This window comes from Pelobates fuscus, chromosome 8, assembly GCF_036172605.1.
Source record: "Pelobates fuscus isolate aPelFus1 chromosome 8, aPelFus1.pri, whole genome shotgun sequence".
Classification (NCBI taxonomy): Eukaryota; Metazoa; Chordata; class Amphibia; order Anura; family Pelobatidae; genus Pelobates; species Pelobates fuscus.
The window spans coordinates 73,624,985-73,650,625 of NC_086324.1; the positions used below are offsets into that span (position 1 = coordinate 73,624,985).

The window sequence follows — 25,641 nt, forward strand, 5'->3', positions numbered from 1 at the left end:
ACTTGTTATTTTGGTACTTTTGCATACACCTCTCCCACATTCATTTTTCTATGTGTCTTTTGTTTTACGTGGGACATGTTTCTCTGTCTGTGAAGTAGCATTAATCTACCTCCAGTTTTATTTTGTATCTCTAGATGTCTGGTATTGCCCATGTATGCAAACAGAGTTCTCTGTTTATGAGTTTCATTATATGAATAGGGGGACTTACCTTGCCTCCTTTTGGTCCATATGAGCCAGGATCTCCTTTTGGTCCAGGGCCTCCAGGTTCTCCCTATTAAGAAATTAGATCAATAAATTTAACTTTGAAGATCATCAGATCCTCCATGTTGTTAGGCATAATCATTTCAGCAAAATAAGACATTACATGGTATCCTTTGCAAGAAGTTTTTGGTAAGTCATACAAATTGCTCTTATAGTCCTACTTATTCCTTACTTCAAATCCAGGAGATCCTTTGCAACCAGAAAGTCCAGGGAATCCATCATCCCCCTGTCAGAAAGAACCAGAATGTATCCATAAAATGACATACATTTGACAAAGCAATGAAAATGGCAAATATGAGTATGTGTGAGAATGTAAGATTTTACTGCATGAACATGACTTCATACTGACCTTCTGCCCATCAATTCCATCAATTCCTCTTTTTCCCTTTTCACCCTGCACAAGATTAAATATATGTTAGAGATAGAAACAAGCATTTCTGCTGGATTTCATTGGATGGAAAAACATTAACATGAAAAGGAAAGCAGTGAGAATTGTGAAAAAAGGTATTTAGATAATTTGGGGTGAGTGGTCAGTGGATCTCAGTTAAAGGGTAAATAGAAATATGACTAGAGGCAAGTCAAATTGATTTATTGGTTATTGGTTGAACAAAACAAAAAGAAAGGAAAAAACATAATGCAATTGAGAGTTAGCGGTTTCTAAAGTTTCTGATTATTTGCTGATAATTTAGATACATGAAAGTTAGTGAATGTTGTGCCCATTCACAAGAAAGGTAGTAGGGAGGAGTTGGGCGACTATAGGCTAGTAAGCCTTACTTCAGTAGTGGGAAAAGTGATGGAAACCATGTTAAAGGATAGGATTGTTGAACATCTAAAATCACATGGATTTCAAGATCAGAGACAACATGGGTTTACTTCAGGGAGATCATGCCAAACTAATCTTATTGATTTTTTTCATTGGGTAACTAAACTAATAGATTAGGGTTGTGCAGTAGACATTGCTTACCTAGATTTCAGTAAGGCTTTTGATACTGTTGCACATGGAAGGCTTATCAATAAACTGCAATCTTTAAGTTTGGATTCCAATATTGTTGAATGGGTAAGGCAGTGGCTGAGTGACAGGCAACATAGGGTTATAGTCAATGGAGTATATTCGAAGCATGGGCTTGTCACCAGTGAGGTACCTCAGGGATCTGTACTTGGACCCATTCTCTTTAATATTTTTATTAGTGATATTGCAGAAGGTCTTGATGCTAAGGTATGTCTTTTTGCTGATGATACTAAGATACGTAACAGGGTTGATGTTCCAGGAGGGATAAGCCAAATGACAAATAATTTAGGTAAACTAGAAAAAGGGTCAGAGTTGTGGCAACTGGCATTTAATGTGGATAAGTGCAAGAAAATGCATCTTGGATGTAAAAAAAAACCATGGGCAGAGTACAGAATATTTGATAGAGTCCTAACCTCAACATTTGAGGAAAGGGATTTAGGAGTAATTATTTTTGATGACGTAAAGGTAAGCAGACAATGTAATGGAGCAGCAGGAAATGCTAGCAGAATGCTTGGTTGTATAGAGAGAAGTATTAGCAGTAGAAAGAGGGAAGTGCTCATGCCATTGTACAGAACACTGGTGAGACGTCACTTGGAGTATTGTACGCAGTAATGGAGACCGTATCTCCGGAAGGATATTGATACATTAGAGAGAATTCAGAGAAGGGTTATTAAACTGGTTCATGGATTGCAGAATAAAACTTACAACGAAAGGTTAAAGGATCTTAACATGTATAGCTTGGAGGAAAGACGAAACAGAGGGGATATGATAGAAACATTTAAATACAAAGGGAATCAACACAGTAAAGGAGGAGACTATATTTAAAAGAAGGAAAACAACCACAACAAGAGGACATAGTCTTAAATTAGAGGGGCAAAGGTTTAAAAATAATATCAGGAAGTATTAATTTACTGAGAGGCTAGTGGATGCATGGAATAGCCTTCCAGCTGAAGTGGTAAATGTTAAAACAGTAAAGGAGTTTAAGCATGCGTGGGATAGGCATAAGGCTATCCTAGCTATAAGATAAGGCCAGGGACTAATGAAAGTATTTAGAAAATTGGGCAGACTAGATGGGCCGAATGGTTCTTATCTGCCGTCACATTCTATATTTCTATGTCTATGTTTCTACACAAACAGAAACTAGTTAGATGCATTGTCAGTAAAATAGTGGAAGAGATTTGATACACAGGCAGAACAGGAACCACTATCAATGGCTGGTTTACCAAGTCGAAATATCTCAAACCATTACTTCTTTTTATGTTGCCGCCATCTTGCTCTTTAGGCAGATACATGCAATCCCAATTAACACACTTAAATAACATATTGAAACATGAAGACCCAAATTGTAACAGGTTGGATCTACATATAATCTCAAATGTATTCATCAATCTCTATCTGCATCCTTTGTTAGCCTGGTTATACTATTCCTCTGAATGACTTTAATCTTGTTATTTGTATCTAACTGGCTTCTGTGCTGCCTGCCAGCCATGAACATTATCCTTTCCTTCTATTGGTTTACTCTTTAACCCTGCAACTTTGGTATCTTTTTCATTTGTACCGTGGTTTCTGTTAACCACATTTCTGTTTATTGGATTTTTATCAGGTAGTCCCTGCATGTAAACTAGCCAAATGCCTCATCATGCAAGTGAGCTGTCTGCTTTTGAGAAGAAGTAATGGGTGTTTGTCAAAAATTATAAGGCTTGAGCATCCATCCTCTGGCATATGTCCAGAGATGACAGACTGTATAAATACAATCTGGACAGGTTTAACCATAAAAATATATTGGACTATTACTCATAGTGATCTGAAAAAATCATTAATGTAAGAATGTCCCTGCAGTAAGGATTAACTTATATTTTACTTGCTCAGTGATGTAATGATCAAATGCTTAATTGTGGCAGGATGCTGTAGCCATGATTGCCTATTTAAATCTTGCCCATTGTGTCTTTTATTGCCCGGTTATTGAGTTCCTTATACTGCCTTGCAATGTGAAATTCTATTCCTTCACAGCTTTAGCTTGTGAGGACCCAAGTACCCCATTGTCAGGGTACTCACCTGTGAGACAGACGGCCAGACGTGGTCGCTCCTGGAATTCCCAACAGGGGACTTGAACCGGGGTACTTATCTATCCTAGTCCTGCTCTCTGCCTCTGAGCCACAGCAGCTTTACCAGAGACTACTGATTCCGGTCTTGTTCATCCTGGCTTGGCTACTACACCGGGGGCTGCACCTTGACTTGTCTGTATCTCACCTGACTCTGATCTTCATCAGCAGGGTATTTAAACCCAGCCTCGCCCTGTACTCATTGTCAAGTCTTTGATCTAGTGTTCCTGTGTCGTACCAGTGTTCCTGTTTATTCTGCTTCGTATATTTGACCTCGGCTTGTGACTACGTTTATTCTGACCTCTGGCATCCTTTGACCTCGGCTATCCCTCGACTATCCTGCTGGTTCTGTCCTTGCCTGTCCTGCGAATTTGGTACTGCATCCTGCACAGCCCCCGTGCACAGACCCACAGGCCAGGTGAATTCTTACCTGACCACCTCGGCCTGTGGCTATCTGCAAGGGTGAGCGACATATCTGCGCTACAGACTCCCAACTCAGGTAAGACCCTGACAAAAGACTTGACCAATATGGAGTCCGCAGAAATGTGCTCACCCTCACTCCAGCAAGTGTCCAGCCTGGCCCAGACTGTTTCGGAGTTGCAGCAGGAACTTTTTTCTCTTAAAGGCGCAGTACATCCAGCTCCGGAACCCTTTGTCATCATGCCCGACAGATTTGATGGTAACTACACGTCCTTCCAGTCATTCAGGATGGATTGCGAGGTATTGTTCTCTTTAAAGCCTCGAACTTACGCCACGGATTTCATCAGGGTCAGAGCGGCTATCAACCTGTTGTCTGGACGCATTAAAGTTTGGTCTTACCAAATGTTGCAGAGGAAGAGTCCTGTCCTTGTCAGCTGGGAATCCTTTATTATTGCTTTGGACTCACAGTGCAGGACCACTAAGCCCAAGCCAGCTCCACCTACTAAAAAATCGCGGAGTCTACGTCACCAAGGAACCGAGTACTATCACCACACCCCAGTGATACCCTCTTATGATCCAGTTCCCAGGAAAACTCCAGAGGTATCCTGTGTTCCACTTGATCCTGAGGAACCTATGCAAATTGGACGTGTCCACTGCAAAGTCACACCTGGGGAGAGGGACCGAAGGAGAAGCCATGGTCTGTGTTTTTACTGTGGAGAAGGAGGACACTTCATCACGCTTTGTCCTGTTCGCCCTCCTAGACCTCCAGCTCTCCGACTGGGTAATAATATTCTTCGTCCAGTGTACACCGCTTATCAGCCTAAAGAGCTACAAGAGAGCCGTTATTCCTGTCCAGGCTTGGCTTCCATGGAGAATGCTATACCCCCTGCTCCAGAGTCGTCTGCATCTACTACCAAAGTTGCTTCCTGTAGTACCACCACTACTTCCTGCTCACTTGAAAAGGATTTACCTAAGGATTGTGTCATTGCTTCTAATGGCACTACGGTCTGTAAAAAAGACCTGGAAGTGTTCGAAAAAGCACTGCTAGCTACGAGCACTGTCCCTCCCGAAGTTGTGGAAGTTTTTGTCACCCCTACCCGGAACCTAGACCGATCGTCAGCCGTACCAGAAGCTGGTACTGGGAAATCCCGAGCTAATCAGGGATTCCATACTGAGGACTTTCACTATGGGGACTTGATGGATTCTGAGAGTGACTCTGGAGAGACGGATTATTTCAATGAGGAGCCTACTTACGCCCAGAGGTCGTTTTTGAAGGGGGAGGTACTGTCAGGGTACTCACCTGTGAGACAGACGGCCAGACGTGGTCGCTCCTGGAATTCCCAACAGGGGACTTGAACCGGGGTACTTATCTATCCTAGTCCTGCTCTCTGCCTCTGAGCCACAGCAGCTTTACCAGAGACTACTGATTCCGGTCTTGTTCATCCTGGCTTGGCTACTACACCGGGGGCTGCACCTTGACTTGTCTGTATCTCACCTGACTCTGATCTTCATCAGCAGGGTATTTAAACCCAGCCTCGCCCTGTACTCATTGTCAAGTCTTTGATCTAGTGTTCCTGTGTCGTACCAGTGTTCCTGTTTATTCTGCTTCGTATATTTGACCTCGGCTTGTGACTACGTTTATTCTGACCTCTGGCATCCTTTGACCTCGGCTATCCCTCGACTATCCTGCTGGTTCTGTCCTTGCCTGTCCTGCGAATTTGGTACTGCATCCTGCACAGCCCCCGTGCACAGACCCACAGGCCAGGTGAATTCTTACCTGACCACCTCGGCCTGTGGCTATCTGCAAGGGTGAGCGACATATCTGCGCTACAGACTCCCAACTCAGGTAAGACCCTGACACCCATCTAGTTACTCTCTTCATCATTGGTTTCAGATCCTATCTCGTGCTCCTGACTACTCTTGTCGATCATCCTTGTCCTTCATCATTGACTTCAGACCCTGGCTCTTGTTCTTGACCACTCTAGCAGATCACCCAGGTCTTTCATCATTGGCTTCAGACCCTGGTTCTCATCAATGACGTACAGATCACTCTTGTGTGCCTGCTTCCTCATCAGCTTCCAACTTTGATTCCTGCTACATGACTATGCTCACGGATCATCCACCTGTTATTCTACAATACCGGTAACAGACCTCAGCTTCTGAGTCAAATCCATTGTCTCATTCAAATGGAATTTATGTCAAGTGCTCAACTCATGGAAAACTCCATAATTACCTCATACCTGTTTCCACTTTTTCAAAGACTCTGTACTCACTACAGTTCATACAGATTTTGTCTTTGTGTACTTGGTAAACCTCACCATTGTTTAATTATTGCTTCCACCAAGCAAAGACTCATATCTCACTAAACCTCTTTACTGCCTCCACTATTCTTTGGGCAAAATCTGCAGCTCACTGTTACTCCTCCATTCCGGAACTTGCAAACTGCTCTAGTCTGTCCCCATGTAACCTTCTATTCTCTTTTTTTAACATTGGTTTCCTTACTCTCATTTCTAAACAGTTACTTTACTGCCAAGCTATATTTTTCATTCCAACTTATTACAGAAGATTCCTACCATTCTGAATGTTATTCTGAATAATTATCTCTAACCAAATAAAAATATAACTGACTTATGTTATACAGTTAAGTGTTTCTTCCCATAATACTACTAAAAGCTCATATTTTTTAATTATTTCCATTAAAACTGTCTCCTGCTGGAACATTAATTATGTTTTCAGTGGATTTTTACACTAACAGTAAGACACAGCTTTCATAGATACCCATGTTTGGGCAGCACATACTTACTTCCTATAACAGGCTAAAAGGACCCAACATTTTATGTTGGCTTTGTGTAAATAAAATGTTCTCTCTATTCTCATATTACCTGTCCAAAGCTGCAACAATAAATCGTTCTGGCTGTTTCTCTCTTCTCTCTGTGTTTGCTGCTGGTGCTGTTGTCACACATGGCCTGCCCCTCCCCCTTACTTCCCCTTACAGGCATTACTTTCTTTTAGGCTGAATTCAAGCTGGAGGCACACTCAGAGAAGGATTGCCCAGGTAACAGACATGCAGAGCACAGCCTTCGTATCTTCGTGCCGATCATCACCAATATATTTCATTGCGAGGAGGATTAAAGGGCTGGGTTTTAATCTCTGATTTTTGAGAAATCTAGACATTTCTGAAAGAAATTCTGCTAGCCCAATATATAGATGGAATCTGATTCTCTATAATTGAAGATTAAGTTGTAATTGTCAGGACAGGCACCCTTTAATTCTAATATGTATGGGCTCTTCTGTCACAGCCTATGCCAACAGTGATAAAGTCATTTATTCTACTGCTTAAACTATTTGTCCTCTAATTACTGTACAATAACATGCATATATATATATAATAACATACATGCATTACACCATCACTACCAGGAATCCTGACTGTTAATAATTAGAAACATAGTAAGAATTTAGATTACAAGAAGAAAGTAAAGTGAGACATTTAGTAAATAAAATGTTGTGATATTATTAAATCATTACATGTACTGGTTAATACTCACTTTTGCACCTTTACCGCCTCTGAAACCCTGTAAGAAAGCAGAGATTGATGGGATAATGATTAAGTTATATACAAATATTTTTCCCAATTACTATCTCTGTCTCTGTTTTCCCATTATTAAGTCTCTATGACTTTGTTCTCTCTTGACCTCTGTCTGCATCAAATGTTTCCTCTTACAATCCATAAATCCCAGCTTTTTCAAAAGTCCTACGTCCTCCCACCATTTTTGTCTCCCGATGATGTTCTTTTCCCTATGTCCCATATACTCTCTCTCTCTCTGTTTACCTTGTAGAATATTGTAGTTCTATACAATATTCAAACAGTATACTGACTTCATTGCTCAACAACCTTTTGTTGTTTTATAATGCATCCCCTACTTTGTCTGCCTCTGTGCTACTATGCACTCATTGTCTGCCATATTTTGTATATGCTGCTTATTTTTACTATTACTTGTAAATTCTACCCATTGTGTCCTCAAAATGCCTACCCCCTTACACAAAAGCCTCAACGTACATAACATGTGGCTGACTGAGCTCCCAGTGTCTATTGTAGGTGCTCTAACAGGTCAAAAGCACTTCTGCTTCCATATGATAGCTGGCCTCTTTGAAATTTTAATTGCTTCCAGTAAAATAGGATATCATGTAGAAACCTAGTTAAGAGAACCTCTATGAGAACCATCATTATTTCCTCCAGTATATCGACTATATCAGTTCATGTGATGAGTCAACTGACTGCTACAGTCATATTGGTAATACAGAGCAATCACATAAGACATATTTCGGATGACTCACCTTCTCTCCTCTGACACCTTGGTCTCCCTAGAGAAAAGGGGAAAATAAGAAAGAATGTAAAAAGTCCATCCCAGACCCTCCCAGAGATTAACTAGAATGTGGGGAACAATGACACTGACCTTCATTCCCTGGTACCCTTCAGGTCCAATATCTCCTTGCCTTCCCTGTGGAGACATATAAAGATTGTCAAAAACAAAAACATTTTTCAACCCACGGAGAATTGCAGACATTTTCTTACAGGCACCAAAAGTAGGCTTTTAGTTTTAGTGTAAATTTCTCCTGTAAATGTAAGTAACATCCTGAGTTTACCAGTAGGCCACTATATTTTTGCATCCAAAAACAGTGGTTCTCTAAACTCATTCTTTTGACACTTTGTTTTTTGATATGGAGTGGTACCAGGTTTAAATTTGATAATTTTACAGCTTTTGCGAATTGTAACTCTGTAGGTCTTATTTTGACCTTTGACGCTTAACATTCTACCATCAGAGATGATCATGCCTGCGTTCTTGAAAGCACTTGGTTGTAATGGCTTATTTTGCATTCTAAGTTCTCAATAACAATTTTCATAATGGCCAGTCCGTAACTTTAGGAATAAAAAGTACTTTGGATGAGTACTTAAGAGAGGAAGCCTAAAGCTTGGCTCAAGTTTATGGGCAAGGACTGCAAACAGCAGATAGTTCACGACAAAAGAATGATTTATTATTTAGTACAATTGGCCCACATTCTTCTGATTTTTTTAGTATAATGTTTTTATCAAACATAGGGAAAATCAGGAATATGGCAGATTAAAGTTATGGCTGTATTTTGTTCAAATGTGGTGTTTTACACCAAGGAATATACTGGTTGTTCCTGTTACCTAAATATTAATATCTGACACAACACAGTAGTCTGTAAACAAGGCCCATTATTCATCAATGATAAAACAAATTACAAATGGGTCTGATGATTTGACACTTAAAGCAGAGCACAGAGCAAAAAGGTGGTATATCATTTTAGTGTAAAATGGCTTTCGCCAATGACACCTCTCTGCATTATTTACTCACTGGATCACCAGGTGGTCCTTTATCTCCTGGGAGTCCTGGTTTCCCGTGCTCTCCCTGTAAATATATTCATAATAAAAACAAATGAGCGATCAGCACTACAGAATATTACAAAAAATCAATCAAGAAAATAAATACAAATACTTTATCATGGCACTCACGTCAGCACCAGCTGGACCTATATCTCCAGTAGGTCCTCTGGGAGCCTAAGGTAAATAAAAAGAGAACAGTGAGGCAAGTGCAAGACAGACAGTTAAATATCAATATCAATAAGTGAGAAAATAGAGCACATACAATAATGCTCTTTAACATAATGCTTTAACTCAGTGTAGGTAAGCAGAAATCAGTTCCACTGGACTGGAGAGTTGTAGTTAAATTGCCTGAATTTACATAGGAAATTAAGGGATGTGGCCTAATATAAAATTGTCAAAATTGTCACTTGCAGTTTCTGCTTGGACACATTTTTTTAACGAAGAAATCAATTTAAACTTATTTATAGTGTCTTAAGCTATCAATGCTTAATTAACATTGATTTGTTGGTTAATGCTTTAGAACGTAAATCAATCTTTTCGATGTATTGTATGTTATTTTATTCTTTTCCTTTTCCCTATCTTTCCAAAACTAGGTACATACAATCTTTTTTAAAATATATTTTTATTCCTCCAATGCGTGACAACTTGTTGTAGAAATGTAATTTTAATTAAATAAACACACTTTTACAATGGTCAATAGTTTCGTTCGAACCAGCACGTGTGAATGTTAGACTTTCGTACCTGACACTCGTAACTGCAGCACTGCAAGAAAAAAAAAGAGAGGTAAGTGATCAGAGCTGAAAGAAAAAGTTGCCTATTCGCCAAAATAGTTGAAAATCCCTTCAAATAAATTCTTAGAACTTACCCCATGCTCACCATTCATTTTCTGAAAGAAAAGAAAACACTTATTACTTCATATCAAATCTTCATCGTTTTACAGCATAACACTTTTGCTTCATATTTTTGCTGGTGGATACTAGAACCTCACATGGTTATTGTATAGAATCTCAATGTATCATCATAATTAATCGTTTCGCACATATTACTGAAAAACAGTCCAGTATGCCACTGTTATAGCAATCCATCGCAATATGAAATTTATGTACTGCATACAAAAAATGTGATTGATTTGGATTGTATATTTCTAAACAATACACAGAGACAGGGTATTTTGTTATGTGTTATTTAAGTTTGAGCACAGAACACAATCACTATATACTTTGATGAAGGTGAGTTAAAACTTTCTACTTTCCTTACTCCAACCCTTTTATGCCATTGTTTTTTTGGCATGATGTTTTAGGTTCCCCCACCCTCCACGGACATTAAAATAACTAAGAAAACAAAGCAATAATTTACCTGAAATCCAGCCCCAGGCAAAGCTCCCAGCACTTCTCTTAAATTCCATATGACATCACCAGAGTCGTCACGAGATCCAATCAAATGCTTCTTATATAAAAGCATATGATTGGAGTGTTTCACCAGCTCAGAGCGCATGCATGCACTCTGAACCAGTAAGGGCCAGTAGGAGTGGGGAAGGAGAAAATGACTATTTAAAAAAAAACTAATGGATGGTATAGGGATTCAGGGAGGGCTTAAATGAAGGAGTGAGGGAGGGGAGATGAATGCAGCCTGCAAGAATCTCATTATATCTGTGGCCAGAACGCAGTGTATGTTGACGACAGATGTCATTTTTGTACACAATTGATATTAGGCAGTTTGGGACAGAGTCCCGGGCTGCCTAGGTCATGTGTGCTGGGGGTGCAACTAGCCCCCAGCACAAAAGTGCAGATTTCTCTGTATGAGCAGTAATGCAAATAGAAATATTGCACATTAGGATTCCAGCCACCATGACCACTTCAAGCCAGTGAAGTGGTCATGGTGGTTTAAGAAAACAAAAACGGTGATGTGCAGAAATAAGAAAAAATAACTAAGATTGGTAAAGAGATTTCTGGATAAAATATGCAGTAAGTAACTATTTCATTTTATCCCTAGCTCGGGGACTAAACCAATGCAAGACACTGAATGCTATAGAGAACATGCTACTGTAGACCTCTTGCCACAGAAAACTTACAATGGTATCAATGATAGTATCTATAGTGTGATCTGTCTCCTCAATGGGAAGTCCAGAGGCACTTGTAGCGGTGAAGTTCTTTCGATAATTTTGATCAAAGGCAATAACACCAAGGCGGGATTCCTAAAGACAAAAATAAATGTTAATGAATGAGAAGGTTTCCCAAGCCACCTCTCCGTGGTAGTCACCTGCATTTGGGTGTTCTATGAAATCTTACCAGATGGTTTGGTGAAATGGCAACAGAAAATATTTTAACACCATGATGTTTGGCTTCATTAGCTGCGTCTTCAAGTCCTCCACAAGGTTCCTTATAACCTTCCAAGGGATGTCCATCTGTTACCACTATGAGATATTTGTTTTCATTCATGTGCGAGCCCCTGAAATAAGTAAAAGATGCATATTTATCTTGCCCCTTCCTATGAGGATGATGACTTTTGGAACATGCAACATCTACAGAAAAAGACATGCCCCTGGAACGTTGGAAGAATGTTGTATATAATCTTAAAGTATACAATCTGTTCAAATCAGTATGGAAGACACTAAGATAAGGTCTGTATAATAAAGAGATACAGAGTGAATTTGGGTGATAATTCTGAAAGGCACATAAGACAACATTTACTCAGAAAAGTGTGTCAGTAATGATATTGCTATACCAACCCAACAAGGATTTCTTCAAGGCCCCTTTTGATAGCACAGTCAGTGTGTGTTCCTTTCCCAATGTATTCAACTTTTTTAACACTTTCTTTCAAGGCATCTTTCTCGTTGGGCAGTGGTGTCAAACCACGAATAAGGATTACTTCATCACTGTAGTGCAAAGCTCCAGCATTCCACACAAGGTTACGGTCACAACGATAATACCTGAAGCAAAGAAAAACAAAATGTTTAGAAGGCTCTCACATAAATTATTAATAAACTGAAAAAATATCTGTGTATCAAAACCTTTTATTTGTATACATTTCTTTAACTATTATGGTTGATGTTTAATTTCATGAAAAAATGCTTTGGTGTGTTTGATGATGATGAGTACACATGTGAAATTTTGCCAAAAAGGAGATTTCCTATGGCAGTTGGCTCTGGATAATAGACAGACCATGTCATCAAATGTGAGTTGTTCTTCATATTCTGCCTTTAACGGATAGTATTGGAAATTTTCTTTGACAGTCATTCTGTTTTGTTTTGTAAAGTTTCAAGTATTTAGTGCACATTATCATTATCAGTTACAAAACTAAACTATTTTCCAGCAAGGGTGACAACATTTGGATTGGATCTGCGCATATGTATATATCCCTCTAACCTCAGTTAAGGAAGGTCAGAATTTGTGGTTGCTTTATAAATAATAATACTAATATTAATATAAACATGAATGCAAAAAAATTAAAATTGAGGTCGGGCGTGGCCAGCTAAGGAGCTGCATGGACACATCCTGCTGAGTTCCCTGAGTTCCCGGAATCTCGCTAAAACGAGGGCAGAAATTGTGATATGGGTAACCCCAAGAAAGGCCACTCCAGCCACACTGAGCCAGGGAAGACCCCCAATGCAAAAGGTGGTTTCCTCACCAAGTATTTTTGTAATTCCTCGGAACCACAGTATGAACCGTAGGGTACCAAAATGGCACAGGCAGCACAATTCTTCTACAGAACATCTGTGACCGAGAGCTACTGATTGTCTCTCCACACAAGCTCCCTATTGGAATACAAGTGCACGCACCTGTGGAAAATGTCCCACCACTTCCAGATACACCGACCTCCCCCACCACTTCCAGATATGTGACACAAATTGTTGATGGAAATAGACAGCTACACATCCGTGGAAAGTATTTACAGAACGGCAAGGGTCGGTGCTTCATATTCTTCCCGGTGTCTCCGAACAGATTGATCGTCCCACCATGAACCCAGGCATATGGCACCAACAAACCTATGCCAACTGCTAACTTGCTTGGCAGGCTATCACAGAGCACGACAACGCCTGGACTCAGGTCGTATCTTTTTCAAACTCAATAAGGCAACCATGTTATGCAGTTGGGACACCTATTACAGAGCAGTGGACTATCACATTCACCATAATAGGACCCTTGATTACTAGCCCCAGTTAAGATTTTCCATGCCCCACTACTACCAGCCGTTATATGGAACAGTTTTGGGGCATACTGGCCAGTCCCTAGGAGGCACACTGGGCCACATTGCCACCCTCTTTAGTTCCTTCCCCTGCCCCATAGGGCATGAGACAGCATGCTACACATCCCTGTCCCTTCCCAACCCCACCGGGAAACCCGATAGTGCCCATATAGTTGTTCAAAAATAGGGGAAGACGGGAAACTGTATCAATGTCAACCACTGGCAGCACGCCTTAAAGACGGGGGAGGGTTGTTGGGGGAGGGGGGGAGGAAATGGTTAAAGGATTAGGTATGCAAAAAAATTTAATGTATTTTTAAAAAGAAAGGGAAAAAAACAACAAAAATCTAACACTAAATTCTATAAAAGGTAACCAACTTGGATTACATAGTTACTTTTTTCTTCCTATGCCAATTATGGGCAATGTATTTATGTGTACTGTATTGCTGGATATAGTGCACTGTAGATCCGATGTTTACTTGTAAAACTTTTATCACACACAGTTCATACTCACACAGCCTTCTCCCCATACGACATGATCGGATGCAGTTGCTCTGGACATGGAGAAACCAGGAAGTTGGTCTCTTCACAGTCTAATTTCCCCAAATAAATTAGGCTAATCCACCTTACCCAACCCACTAATATTATTTTTCTCATGCTAAATCAGTGATTCCAGCTGTTGAATTATTATTTGTTAAAGCTATTTGCTACATCCCTTAATCTACTGACCGATTATTGGTTAGTCGATTAATCTGAGCGGTGTCACATCCACATCCCTGTTGGCATTTCACCCATTTAGGGATTGACACCAGTACCCAATTTATAAACTTTCTACACCCTGTATTGTTTTCTAGTTTTGGAAAACTAGTATTTGTTTAGATTGTCTTTTACTCTCTTTTTACGCTCTTTCTGGCACATAGTTACCTAGGAAGTAAGTCCCCAAACCCCTCCTCGCCCCCCCCACCCCATACAGCACAATCTGTAATGGCCACTATTCGGGTGGTATCCATTGACATTCGGGGATTGAATTCACCAGAAAAACAATCCTTGACGCTGACGGAATCCACAAACTAAAAGCTGATGTGGCTTTTTTTCAAGATTGCAGCACACTTACCCTTCTCTTATAAAGCTCACAAATCTGAAGACACAGGCAGATTGATCATGGTGAAGGGTCAGGTGGGGAGGACAATGGTTACGCTGGTTAACCTGTACTTACTAAATAGAAAACAAGGTACATACGCAAGTACTTGAGCTGAGTTGACGAATTTGCAGAGGGAGTTCTTATCTTGGGGGTCGACTTGAATTCCACACTAGACACTATCCTAGACTAGACCTCTACAATGCTAGACACTATCCTAGACTAGATGTCAGGTTTCAAAACTGACATGTAAGACTTTTTTCGGTTATTACTGGCCCTTTAAGTGAACTTCATGATTTTCTCCTCTAGTGGCCTCCCTAGCCACTAATCTTTTCTCTCACCCTATCATCCTCACCTGGATTAACTAATTAGGATGATTGATAAGTCTACTACCAGCACACAACAGTGCCTTGACATTGAAGTCTATGCTCTGATAAAGATGAAGTCCATGCTCTGATAAAGAATCTCTGTTCCTGGTAATATCCTGTATTTTATCTACATGATTTTATTCTGTAGAGAACTTACCTGCAGTGCCTCATCCTGTACTCATCTGCATTTCCTCATACTGAAAGGCACTAACCTGCATTACTTCATCCTGAACTTGCCTGAAAGACTTTTCTTATCAGCTTCCAAGAATCCTGATTTGTGGCGTATTACCTTCATTGAAGAATCTTAACTGCTTCAATTGCTGCATCACTGCATGATCTCGTAAGCAACCTGCATTATATTATTTTGGAATGTACCTACCTGTTTCAACCTCTACAACTCTGCATGATCCTTTATTGCTTTATCCTAAAAGGTATTTACCTATAACTAGCTGCATTGCAAAGTATCCTGGAAATCCTTAACTACTTGGTATAACCAAGTCTGCTTGTATACAAAAGATTTTATTCATTTACTTTCTAAATTGTTTGTGGCATATCGCCTAAACCCTGTTTTTTCTCACAAAGTATCCTGTTTGTGGCAGACTGCCCTTTATTCTTTATTTCAGTAAATTTGTTATGTCTAAAATGACAAATAAAGTCTTAACCAATAACCTTTGCAATGATCTCCTCTCTGACCTGCTCAGGAGCATGACACTAAACCTCTACAATGCAACCATATCAATCATCCACACGTAAACGCCTCATTGACTTACTGGACCGGGCTCAATTGAATGACAGATGGCGCATACTTCACCCCTCTAGGCGGGACCATTCCTTTTACTCCCGGGCAACCAACTCCTATTCACGTATCGTTATGCTATTTCTGCCCCACATATATTTACATTTAATACAATCAAGTACATATGGGCCTATCACATGGTCTGACCATGCACCCCTGTCTCTTGCCATTCTCATCCCATCACTACCCACTACACTAGCTCAGTGGAAGCTGAATGACATGCTCGTGAATGATTCCAGGGTTCTAAACACGCTCAGGGAATCTATCAAACACTATATCACAGAAAACCCCAACTCCAACTCCTCCACCACCCCTACCACTACTTTGGAAGCACATAAATGTGTTATACAGGGAGTTCTGATAGCATTATCTAGCAAAAATAAAGAAACGAGAGAAGCTAAAGTTAAAAAACTTGTCTCTGACATCAGGGACCTTTAAAATAAGCACTAGGCCACATTGTCACTAACAGGCTATAAAATCCTAATAAATGTGAAATCCAAGCTTCAAATCCTACTAAATATGCAAACCAATAGGAAGCTGCTGCTTACCAAACATAAATACTACTCCCAGGGGGGCAAATAGACATTTATAGAAAAAATCAAACAAGCACAGGGGACACCTCATCCCTGATACCCGACATCATGAAAGCATTCCATGACTTCTACACATCTCTTTACAACCTTAGAGCTTCGCCACCTCCCAAGGAGCGAGTAACTCAATACCTAGAAGCCATTATCATCACTATCCCCCGTAATGCCCTACAGGTATTTGATGAACCCATGCAAATTGATGAATTACGTACAGCAATTAAGCATCTACCATCTGGTAAAAGCCCGGGCCCAGATGGGTTCACGGCTAAATATTATAAAATGTTCCTTCATGAACTATCTCAATCCTTCCTAACAGCATATAACTCACTCACTTCTGATACAAGCCTCCCCACTCAGCACTAGAAGCTCACGTTACCCTTTTTCCAAAACTCGGAAAAGACCCAACAGAGTGTGGTAGCTACAGACCCATCTCCCTAATTAATGTTGGCCATTCCTGGGAGAACTGGTCCACCCTGATCAGGTGGGTTTTGTGCCAGGGAGGGAACCTAAAAACAACACCACTATCAACCTCTGCTCAATCTCTCCTTCTTTCTATAGACACCGAAAAGGCGTTTGACAGGGTGAACTGGTACATGCTGCTAAGCACTCTGCGGGCCATAGGATTTGGCCCTAATTGGATAAAGTGGCTCCAAGCCATCTACTCTGAGCCCACAGCTTGGCTTAAAATTAATGGACAGCTATCTGACCCCGTAAACATCAGGAACAGCACGAGACAGGGGTGCCCCATCTCCCCTCTCTTATTCATTCTGGTCATGGAGCCTTTTTTACAAGGTATAAGGGACAATCCCAGTATCCAGGGGATGCAAATAAACAACGTTAACCATAAAGTCGCGGCATTTGCCGACGACTTATTATTTATGGTCACCAACCCAACAACTCCCATGCCACAGCTTCTCCAAGAAATCTCACAATACAACGAATTACCTAACTTTCAAGTCAGTTTCGCTAAAAGCAAAATGCTGGCATTGAACATAACACCAAACGAGTGGGCCAATATCTCATGATGGTACCCATTTAAATAGGCCCCAACGGTCATTAAATACCTGGGAGTTTTCCTACCCCACACATTGTCAAAATGATTTGAGCTCAACTTTCCACCACTTATGCTAGAGGTGACACGTGATTTTAAATTATGGCTTTTTTTTTTCTTACCAACATATGGCTATGCTATTTCGATACCTACACTTCCACCAAACCGACAACATGAAGTCACTCCTTGTTACCCATATACCTCAGTTTCTGTTGAAGCATAATAACACAACTTATATACAAGTAGAGTGGACCTCCCAAACTCCATGTATACACCATTTAGGTACAGACTTTTAATATTAAGCATTGATTGCTACTTATATGCTTTGTTTTATAATCTGATGTTTTATACTTGTTCCATCCCATTATGTAACCAGACAGATGTATTTTTCTATTGTATTTGCATTTCTTTACCTTAATAAAGTATTATTAAAAAAAAATAATAATAATAAAATTGAGAAGAGAAAGTGATAACCCATGTCTTGTTTAGTTGTTCTTTTAAGACAGCTGTGAATGGTTTCAAAGTGTTCATTAATATGCAATATTGCTTTAATTTGTTTGCTTTCTTGAGGGGTTTTAGAGACCCAACAGACACATTTTCTCTGATGACTGTTGGAATGTAACAAAATTGTAACAAAATTGTTATTTGTGGTAGTGTCAGCTGCTAGTAGGCCATTTAAGTATGTATTTTGATGCTCAGTGTGAAGTGATAGAGATACGCAGACTTAATTGTATTTTAAATGTTGCCTTTTTTTTAAACAAAATTATGAAATGAAATGAGAAACAATTTAAATACAAGCATAACGTGAAATTAACAAGCAATAAAATACAATTTTCCAACAAGTGGTCGAACACGTTTCATCTTCCCATTAAAACGATTAAAATACAATAACTATACTACAACCTACCTGGAGATTTGGTAACAATAAATCTCTTCAAATACCTACCTGAAATGTGTTTATAATAAACCTATACCTACTTTCAAATATATTTACAATTATTATTATTATTATTGATTGTTATAGTCATTTTGGTCCCTGAGGAAGTCTGCCAGGTGGATGAAACGTGTTGGATCACTTTTAAATTTGAATTGTATTTATACACACACCCTGACACAGATGCAGATACACAGACACTTACAAATGAACATACAGGTACAGACACACACACACTGACAAAAATGCAGATACACAGGCACAGTGATACACACAATGACACACATACAGATACACAAGTACACACAACAACACTCATACAGATATAAACACAGGCACCTACTGATACACAGATGCACACACAGACACCCTATAATTACACACACTCACTAACACACATACACAGACTCAAAGATATACACACTGACACATGCAGATACACAAACACATATACAAACACTGACTATTGCAGATACACAGACACACACAATGACATACATGCAGGTACACAGACACACAATAACACACATGCAAACACACATGCAGGTTAAAATGCACACCTTTTAGCCATCCACATGTTTACTACATTTTGGTCGCAAGAGGCTTCTACTGGCTGAAGCTGTTGGGAGTTAGGAGCTGGCTGTCTCGATCTGTGCCATTTCCCCTCTGTCCTCTCTCATTCCCGCACTGCCCTGGGTTATCTGGGTGGAAGTGACCAGCTCTCACCTCCTTCCAGGCTGCCATTACATTGTTAAAGGGGACTGGTCATGCTATCAAAGCACTGCAGCGAATATTCAAAGTACATTTCAAGTTCAATGTCAAAGTAGCCAAAGTCAACGCGTAGCTGACTAAGAACATTTTTCCAGGTTAACTATATTGTCCTTGATTTTGAAGTTCACTTTAGTTTTGAATTCTCACTTCAGTAAATAAACCTGTACCTCCATCTTTGTGTCCTGTGAATATTTTTTTTAGGCTCAACCACTTGCACCTGGCAATCAGCATACGTAAAGCATATAGAGAAGAGGGGAAAAAAATAAACAACATTTCAATTTATCTTCTTTACTTGATTATGAGTTCATTTACTTAATCTTCACTATAAATATAACACAGAAATGGTTGTTAATACATTTCACTTTTCCAGATTTTAAAAAGGAAAATAAATGGTGCAGCAATTGATAGGAAAGTGGTAAATACAAAATACCATTTTCAGAGGGGCGGGGCCTGACCTGCAAACAGAGCAGCCGCATGTTGGAGGAGCTCCCGCCATACCAGCCACTTATTGGGATATTCTCGAAATCCTCAAGCCTGAAACGATGCCGGGGCACGCCACCCATGTCGGGGGCTCCCTGGTGAAGCATCCGATACCGGACTCGAGCGCATCCCGTAACGAGAAGACAAGGCGGCAGGCTGCGGCCTGCGGTGGACGGAGCTGGGGGGAGACGGCCGCTCCCCTCGCCCCAACACCGGAGGCACTAACCTACTGAATACCCGTCCCCCCCCCTCGGGACCGGTGGGGGTGATCCCGGTCCAACCCCCCAAGGCAGGGGAGCTAACTCATGCACTGAAAGGTGAACCTCTCAGACAGCCCTACACTACACAGGCCCACAAAATGGCGGACGCTACATGTCCCCATAATAGCCAAACGGAAAGGCAAAACTTACACCACCAGCTTGATGCCCTATTCGAAGCCTTTTGGGCGAAACTGGCTAGCAGAGGCAGACAGGCTGCAGAACCAGGGCACTCACCCAACAGAGAACCAGCACACATCCACCAGAACCGCACGGGCCCCCGTCCGACGAGACCCACAAGATGGCGCCGGAGAAGGAGACCTCTCCCGCCCGCACATAAACAAGCAAGACCACACTGTGCAAGGAGGCCTGCTCGAAATAGCCCACAAGCCCTTTACAGACCTGGCAGGAGCCTGAGACACACGACTAGCAAGCACCCCACAGAGCTCAGAATCCACCTGAAACCACAGAAGGCCTCAGAGTATCAGAGGGGAACACCACTCACCTGCGTCACCAGAACAGACCTTCACTACAACGAGCAGACAAACCAACAGCTGGTACCAACGACACTGCACCTTGCTGTGACCAACTCTAACATCTCACCTACAACCTTCCCACTATTGGGCATCGGCTGATAGGGGTCTCACAAGATGGGAACCACAAAGGTACACATCCCAAACCTTTGTTACAACAGATGCTGGACAGACCACATTAAAGCCTCCCAAATAGAGACTTATCAACAATGCAAAACCTGTTTAATGTTTAATGCTAATGTTTAATGCTAATGCTTAATGCTAATGCTTTAATGTTTAATGCTTGAACACTCTAACCCAGCTAGCATCTCACAGTACACCCTACATATACCGCAGTACTACACGCACCAACACGCTCTCAAGCAGCCTATCACCCAATCACTTAGAGAAGCTGAGCCCGACTGCCTGGTACTCATGGAATATCTTTACACGCGCAACTTACACGCATGCATCAAATCTACGTTTAACGGCAAAACATACACACTGTGTCCTGATCATTAATATGGATGTATCTCTCAATTGCCGACTTAACCAATTCACTCTTAACGAATTCACTTACAAATACAACCTGTCTTTACAAAAAAATGTGCAACTGTATATCATCTTGATATTGTCTACATCATTCAGCCCGTGATTGCTGTCGTGGCACCACGGGCCTGTCTGTAAACTTTACTGCACCAAAAATAAAGAATTAAAAAAAAAAATACAATTTTCATATATCTGAAACTAACATACAAAATAAAGCCCTGCGCTTAAATACCCGCTGTTCCCAGGCAGCAATGACTGTAGTACACATGAGCCCCAATATATACAATGAAAAATAAAGGCAAAAGTGATATGCGCACTATTCCAAATCCCTATGCACATTTAAATTGGAGGTTTTGGGGGGTTTTTTTGGAGCCATACTAAAAATGTGCATACAGTTATTTAAAAGTGCATAGGGAGGTGGGGCAGAGCTAGCTATCGAGCAGACAAGCCGCATGAATCCTGAGCTTCGACACCACTACGGCAAAACAACCTCAGAACCCTCAAAATCTACCTCCACAAGCCGGGGAAAGACGGAGGGGAATCCAGTACAACATGGGGAAGCACTCACGGAAACCCCGAGGGTCGTCCACGGGACACACCCAAGATAACGGGCAACTCTTGTCCCGGGCCTGCAGACCCAAAATGGCGGACGTCTTTCAAACGATGGGGATGGAGTCACTATCCGCTTCAGAGGATGACTACCTGAGCGATTTGCCGACACAGACACCCCACAGGAAGCAACAAACCGCTCCAAAAAGGCAATCTGAACCACCATTGGCCACTAAGGACGACTTGTCAGGTATGGTGACTGACCTCAAGGCCTTCTTTACTGCAGAACTAGCTGGCCTCAAGACAGAACTGAACACTCTCACAGGCCGCATGCGAGCCATGGAAGAGGTAATACCGGACTTGAGAGCACAGCACGACGCCACGGCGAAGCAAACACAAGAGCTCGTATCCACATGCTCACAACTCAACACTCGAGTGGGGCAGCTCGAAGAGATGGCGAGACGAAGAAATATAAAGGTGAGGGGGATCCCGGACTCAGTGACGGCAGACGAATTGCCGCTCCTCATAAAGAGGTTGCTGCACACTGCCCTACCAACCAAACAGGCCAAAGGACTGACCTTAGACAGCCTATTCCACATACCAGGACGCCCAAGCAATGCCCCAGATGCCGCAAGGGATGTCATCATGAGCTTTAAATCCCGCTCGGACAAAGACGGATTCCTCCGTGCTGTCAGGGGCCAGACCCCGTACGCTTTTGAGAATCTAACCTTGCACTTCTTCCAAGACCTGAGTCGTCAAACATTGCAGTGGCGGGCTTCCATGAGAGTAATCACAACACAACTAAGAGCAGCGGACATACAATATAGATGGGGCCACCCCTGAATGCTGATTGCCACACATGAAGGTCAAAACCACCGGCTAACAGCACCAGCAGAAGCACCACAACTCTTACAAGCCTTGGGTATCCACCCCACGTTAGGTGCCAAGGCGAAAACACCACACCGGTGGGACATAGCCAACATAGCACCATTCACCCCATTGGGACAGACGGCCCCAGCGGGAAGCAGCATCATGCACCCACCCGATTCTTAAGCTGATGAGTGCTGATACACTGACTAATGCAATGTTCCCTCCCCCTCTTGTTCTCCTTTTGTGTTTTTTTTTTTTTTGGGGGGGGGGGGTTGGGTTGTATTTAAGTTTATGCCTAAGTTGTATGCCACTTACGATTTCTTCTTGATGCCGTGCTGTAGATCAGACACCTGGTCAGCTTTCCGCAGCAAACCCCCCCCCCCCCCCAGACTCCGGGGTTAAGGAGCCTTTTAACCATGATATATCCCCACAATGCCTCTAGCCACCGCAACACACGCACGAGAAGCGCTATGTGACGTAACTCACCTAACTTGCAAATACACACAAATCACCTTAAAGCATAGGTTAACCATAGCGACAAAGCTTAGAACCGCAGCTGATTCACCTATGTGTCAGCCTCTACGCTCACTAGTCGAACACCTGATATCGCCGACTATATGCCAGCCTGTTACAGCCTGTTCCCTACATATCTCTAGCCTGTACAATATAAACCTAACTATAGGTGCTACGGTTCATGCATATACAACTCACCTGCCTGTAGGCTAACACTCCCCAAAATCAGAGGCACAACCACTTGCTTGTACCCTACCACACTACTACCAAGCTACCACAATGTATTATGCCTGTTATTAAAAAAAGTGATATCTCTGTCAATTAAGCCTGTACCAGACTCTGGTACCTTAGATATGCATGTCTAATTATTGTCAGTCCAACACAAATGTCCTGTTATATTTTACTAGACAATAATGTTCTCTCGCTTGTTTTCTTTTTTACTACAAAAAAAAAAAAAGTGCAGCATACCCTGTCTTTTACATGTATACCAACTGTTATGTCAGTCATCAAGTTTGCCATGTGTAATTAACTCTGCACTTTGAAAATAAAGAATTGAAAAAAAAAATGAGCATAGGGATTTGGGATACTGTGCAAGTAACTTTTTTCTTTGTTTTTTACTGTATATATCTGAAACTGTAGAACCTGAACGTTTCAGAATGTATTTTATATTTCTTACAGATACAATAATAGTGATGAAGATGATTGGGACACTCACGTTTAAAAGACCATTAAGCAAACGGGCGCTAAACGTGCAAGCTTCCGTGCCTTTAAGGCGGCAACACTACTTACTTTAGTGGTTTGAATATCTTTCAGTGATGTAAATATTAAATAAGTATGGAGAAAGAGAAGCAATACAGGAGTTACTGTCTCCAAGCTTGTAAATGAAATTCCAAATATATGGTGACAATACCCTCTCTGAGCCCAGGTTGGAGTTAATCAGGACTGAGTCACTGACTTGAATAGTAAATAATTACATGTATTTCAAATATGTAAAAAAACTATAATTAAAAATTAGATTAAAATAATGTGCAGTGATAAACTCCTGTCCTTTCTCCTTTTAAATCAATGGCCTCCAGTTTCCTTGGGTTCTCCTTTAAAGGGGAGGGTTCTTAATTGTTCATCTAATCTGCTCTTCTCTGTATGGAGCATTGTGTGGTGACATGCCGCTCTGTCCAAGAAAGTAGTGTTGCCACCTTAAAGGCTCTGAAGCTTGCATGTTTAGAGCCAGTTCTTTAAAAGGCTCTTTAAATGTGAGTGTAATGCCAATGCTTTTCATCGAATTTGCACAGAATTATACAAAATTGCACTATTATTGTTTTTTTTATTTGTATTCTCTAAAATACTTGTTTATCACCCCCCCCCCCACCACCCCCCGCAAAAAAAAGGGGTAAGTTAACATATATTTTTAGCTCTTCACACATTACTTTTGTGTTTTTTTTTGGGGGGGGGGTTATCACCTAAACACTTAGTTATAACACCAGAGAAATGTCCACATAAAGTGCTGCACAAGTGCATTATAAGATGCGCTACCTCTGTGAAGAGTGCTTTAGAAATGCTATGCTCAAGTAATGCCCTGAGCGGAACTGGCCAGAAAAGCTGTCTGACATGACACCAGGCTACAGTACTCACTTTTTTGTGCCCACTCAACCTCTTTTCAGTCCAGACTCCTTTTACATCACACCCTGTCCTCCTACGTGGACCCTTCTCTTGTTACAAGTTCAAACTTCCTGTTGTCGGAAGGTATGTAAGTAGGGTGGTTTATGCATAGTGAGGTTTTGGGGTTCTGACAACTGTGGCTATTAAAGGTAGTATTTAGTATTTTTTTGAGTATTTCTCATTTTTACTTTGATGTTGGTTCTAGAAAGAGCAAATCAGAATCATTATTTCATAGCATACATTTGTGCTCTAATTGTTCTGTAGCCTTACTTAATTATTTAAATGCATCATAAAATTAACAGCTATGTTATATCTACTAGCGCGGAGATGCTGAATGTAGGTGCTGCATACTGTACACTACTGTGATAGGAAGAACCTTTAGTGGCCGGCTGAGTGACTACATCTAAAGGTGTTACTAGGCAGCAATGTAAAAACTGCCTTTTTGATGAAAAGCCAGCGTTTACATTGAAAAGCTTGCAGAGACAGGCTATAGACACCAGAACCACTAAATTAAGCTGTAGTTCTGTGCAGTTCTGGTGCCCATAGTGGCCCTTAAAAGGCTTGTGTGAGACTTATTATTTTTAACAATTAAAATTTCTTACAAAATATTTGCACTGGAAAAATATATGATTGAATACATTAAATTGAAAACATTTTGCACTATTCAAATGAAATATTTTCTTTAATACTGAATATTTAAACAAAATGATGGTTTCTGTCACAATTTAACATAATCCAGTAGACCTGTTATCATGATTGTTTTGTCACAGTTTATACGAGTACATTTTGTATACATTGTACAGAGGATTTTATTGATTATTTTCATTATTTATACAGTGAGATTTTTGCCATTATCTCATTATCATATTTAAAAAAATGTATTTAGCGGAAATAAAAAGAGAATGGTGTAAACATATGGAAATGTAACAAAAAATACAATATATCCTGACCAAACAAAAAAGTTACAAACATGCGCACAAACATTAAAGGAACACTATAGCATTAAACGTGTGTTCCTAAAGATATAGTGTTCCCTACTCATTTAGAAGTTGTCTTGCCCCCCAGGCAGCCAGTGATGATTTAAAAGGTAAGTTTCAGTTACTTTTCTTCCCTCACCAACCTGGTCTTGTGAGATTGATAATCTCAGTCAATTCAGTGCTTCCCCGTAGGGAAAACCACACTGCGACAATTCATTTGTGCTCTAGGAGCAGTATGTGTTTGAG

At 40.9% G+C, this 25,641-nt stretch overlaps 1 protein-coding gene across 1 annotated transcript in view; it reads right to left on the reverse strand.

Annotated features, from left to right (window-relative positions):
• Nucleotides 1-25,641, reverse strand: part of COL6A1 (collagen type VI alpha 1 chain) — a 65,389-nt gene that overhangs the window by 29,999 nt on the left and 9,749 nt on the right. Inside the window, exons 3-15 of the mRNA XM_063430058.1 lie at nucleotides 11,931-12,131; nucleotides 11,491-11,650; nucleotides 11,274-11,396; nucleotides 10,068-10,088; nucleotides 9,944-9,964; nucleotides 9,332-9,376; nucleotides 9,174-9,227; nucleotides 8,250-8,294; nucleotides 8,131-8,157; nucleotides 7,341-7,367; nucleotides 611-655; nucleotides 434-487; nucleotides 209-271 (exon numbers count right to left, since the gene is read on the reverse strand). Coding sequence (XP_063286128.1) covers nucleotides 209-271; nucleotides 434-487; nucleotides 611-655; nucleotides 7,341-7,367; nucleotides 8,131-8,157; nucleotides 8,250-8,294; nucleotides 9,174-9,227; nucleotides 9,332-9,376; nucleotides 9,944-9,964; nucleotides 10,068-10,088; nucleotides 11,274-11,396; nucleotides 11,491-11,650; nucleotides 11,931-12,131 — 886 coding nt within the window. The remainder of the gene's footprint in view (nucleotides 1-208; nucleotides 272-433; nucleotides 488-610; nucleotides 656-7,340; nucleotides 7,368-8,130; nucleotides 8,158-8,249; nucleotides 8,295-9,173; nucleotides 9,228-9,331; nucleotides 9,377-9,943; nucleotides 9,965-10,067; nucleotides 10,089-11,273; nucleotides 11,397-11,490; nucleotides 11,651-11,930; nucleotides 12,132-25,641) is intronic.